Source organism: Frankliniella occidentalis, unplaced genomic scaffold (assembly GCF_000697945.3).
Source record: "Frankliniella occidentalis isolate FOCC.00 unplaced genomic scaffold, Focc_3.1 Scaffold78, whole genome shotgun sequence".
Taxonomy (NCBI): Eukaryota; Metazoa; Arthropoda; class Insecta; order Thysanoptera; family Thripidae; genus Frankliniella; species Frankliniella occidentalis.
Window position 1 is genome coordinate 1,267,220 of NW_026267208.1, and position 2,020 is coordinate 1,269,239.

Below are 2,020 nucleotides of genomic sequence, written 5' to 3' on the forward strand. Positions count from 1 at the left end.
GTGGCCACATGACGCCTTGCCGCCGCGGTACGGAGCGCGTTGAACTGGAGCTGACGAGGAGAGGGAGGACCTTGAGGTGAGGGGCCGGAGGAGGGTGGGGGAGGGGTAGCGGGGCAGCTGGACCGATGATGGGGCCTCACTCGGCCCCACCGCGCCGCCGTTCACTTGCCGGCTTATAGAGCCCTGCCGGTGCGCTTCTGCTCTGACCTTTTACAATCGGAACGGGTCTTTTTCTCGACGTGTGGGCTCCGCTTCGCGGGCTGATTAGATAAGGGCTTTAGTGCGCGCCCTGCTGGCCCGGGCTATAGTGTCACCTCTACAATGCGCGTCAGTCGCTGCGCGCCAAATAAAATCGTTGATAACATAATAATTTTTGAAAGAGGGGGAAAAAGTTTTTTCCCTTTTCTTTTTGGTACGGCGGGCATTTGCGCGCGCTCCGCTGTGTGCGAGGCGGGGACGGCGCCGCTGACACAAGCGCGGGGCTGGCCCGGGCGGGGCGCTCGCCGGGGCGCTCGCGCTCAGACGCCAATGACTCACCCGGAGTCATCAGCCGCCGTCTGCTCTCCGCGGATACACTGTGGAGAGAGAGACACGCAGAGAGGGGAGAAAATGAAGACAATTGCGTGCGGGATTTGATTTAAGAGTGACACGCACCTCTGATGAAGCATTTAGACTGTTATTACTCGGCCTCACATGCCACTCGACCACTTTGTTGCCACCTAACCATCCCGCCTTGTTTTATTTTTCGATTTTTCCCTTTTGCCTTTGGTGTGGTCTGCGGAATAGGCTTGGGGGTTAATAGCCTAACAAGGTTGTAATACTTAGGCGCCCCAAACAAATACGAATACCAGCCCGCATACAGACGTGCGAACGGGTTTGCCTATTCGGCCAAAAGGTGCCATGACTGAGAGTCGATAGGCAAACGCGTCTGGACCTGTCATGGGGGGTACACTACACGCATTTGCTCCAGTGAGGCACAGCAGCGACCGCCCTTTATGAGAAATTGTGACACGTGACGTTGCCTGAAATCCAAGACGGTCGGCTTGATTCTCGTAACCTGACGCATAGACTGTGGGCGATTGTTTAGTTTCTTTTTTCCCTTTCATGATCAAGGCCGTCATGCGTTGTTTACGTTATGTCATGGTCTTTTTAAACCGCCCTACTGATTACCCCCCTCCCCTTTTTCTCGTTTTATTTTCCCCCTTTCACCACCACCACCACCACCACCACCACCATCGTTCTGTCATCGTCACGCCATTTCACGGAAAGCAGTGGAATCACATAGTAGTAATCTGATTGTGATCTGGCCAGCGGGGCGGCGTGGGGCGCGAGTCACTGTGCGGAGTGCCAAACAACACCCGAGATGTGTTTGGTCGCCCATCTGGTCGTCACGCCGCCACCGCCGCCGCCGCCGCCGCCGCGGTTGGGCTGCCGGGGCCCCTCTGAGTCATTGGCTGCTCTGCCCGGCCCCCGGCCCCGCCCGGCCGCCTACCCCCCGCACCCCCACACGCACTGGCCTCACTTGCTGGCTGCACCCCTATCTCGGCCGTGTCTGCCTCCGAGCTGCTCTCCCGTATCGAGAGCTGATTAGGAGCGCGACGGCGGCCCCGGAGAGCCGGGTGGTAGGGGGGCCATGTCATACGGGCTCGACCCGCGCGGGGCCCTCCCTCTCGCACCCGCCGCGGGGCCGCCGCCGCCATTGCCTCAATAGACGGCGCATTTTATGGACAAGAGCGAGACGGAGACAATAAGTTACATCTATTCTCATCATCGCCCACGTTACCAAGTCTAAGTCTAAACTTTGTTTGGTTTGAACGTGCTGATTGCGTTTCTGAATAGCGGTGCCGTGATGCCTTCATCATTCGCGTGAGTACGGAGTTTGGGGTTCATTGGGAAGGTACTACGTCCACTGACGGCCACCCATTTGCCGTTACGAAATTAACCGACAAGTTCGGCCGATGCGACAGATCCTGTAGCGCCTGATGGGTAGGCAACGTGAATCCTGCGGCGCGCGCGTGCA

General features: G+C 58.1%; 1 protein-coding gene across 2 annotated transcripts in view; it reads left to right on the forward strand.

Moving 5' to 3' along the window:
- The window catches only part of LOC113203406 (CDC42 small effector protein homolog), a 21,606-nt gene that overhangs the window by 14,985 nt on the left and 4,601 nt on the right, over positions 1–2,020 (forward strand). The window contains exon 1 of one of the 2 annotated variants that reach the window (XM_052268903.1): positions 1,835–1,866. The exons of the other annotated variant lie outside the window; for it this stretch is intronic. Coding sequence (XP_052124863.1) covers positions 1,850–1,866 — 17 coding nt within the window. The 5' untranslated portion in view covers positions 1,835–1,849. Of the gene's footprint in view, positions 1–1,834; positions 1,867–2,020 lie in introns of those variants that run through there. 2 annotated transcript variants of the gene reach the window in all.